This window comes from Pygoscelis adeliae, unplaced genomic scaffold, assembly GCF_000699105.1.
Source record: "Pygoscelis adeliae isolate BGI_AS28 unplaced genomic scaffold, ASM69910v1 Scaffold60, whole genome shotgun sequence".
Lineage (NCBI taxonomy): Eukaryota > Metazoa > Chordata > Aves > Sphenisciformes > Spheniscidae > Pygoscelis > Pygoscelis adeliae.
The window spans coordinates 652,441-652,667 of NW_008823954.1; the positions used below are offsets into that span (position 1 = coordinate 652,441).

Consider the following 227-nt stretch of genomic DNA (forward strand, 5'->3'; position numbering starts at 1 on the left):
ACGAGAAGGTGACGGAGGCCCAGGCCCGCTTCTACTACAGCGAGGAGCAGCGCCGGGCCCTGGAGGCGCTGGTGACCCGGGGCGAAGCGGCCTACCGGGAGGCGCTGAGGAAGGAGCAGCTCCGTGACTTTCTCTCCAGCCGGGAGCTGCAGGCCCTGCGGGGCGGATGGCGGGGATACGACGACCCCCGGGAGGGCGGCAAGGTGGCACGGGGGCCGGGGGGTGAG

At 73.1% G+C, this 227-nt stretch overlaps 1 protein-coding gene across 1 annotated transcript in view; it reads left to right on the forward strand.

The window, feature by feature from the left end:
• Window positions 1-227, forward strand: part of FAM83F (family with sequence similarity 83, member F) — a 37,207-nt gene that overhangs the window by 12,826 nt on the left and 24,154 nt on the right. The window contains exon 2 of the mRNA XM_009322592.1: window positions 9-222. Within this exon, the coding sequence (XP_009320867.1) occupies window positions 9-222 (214 nt within the window). The remainder of the gene's footprint in view (window positions 1-8; window positions 223-227) is intronic.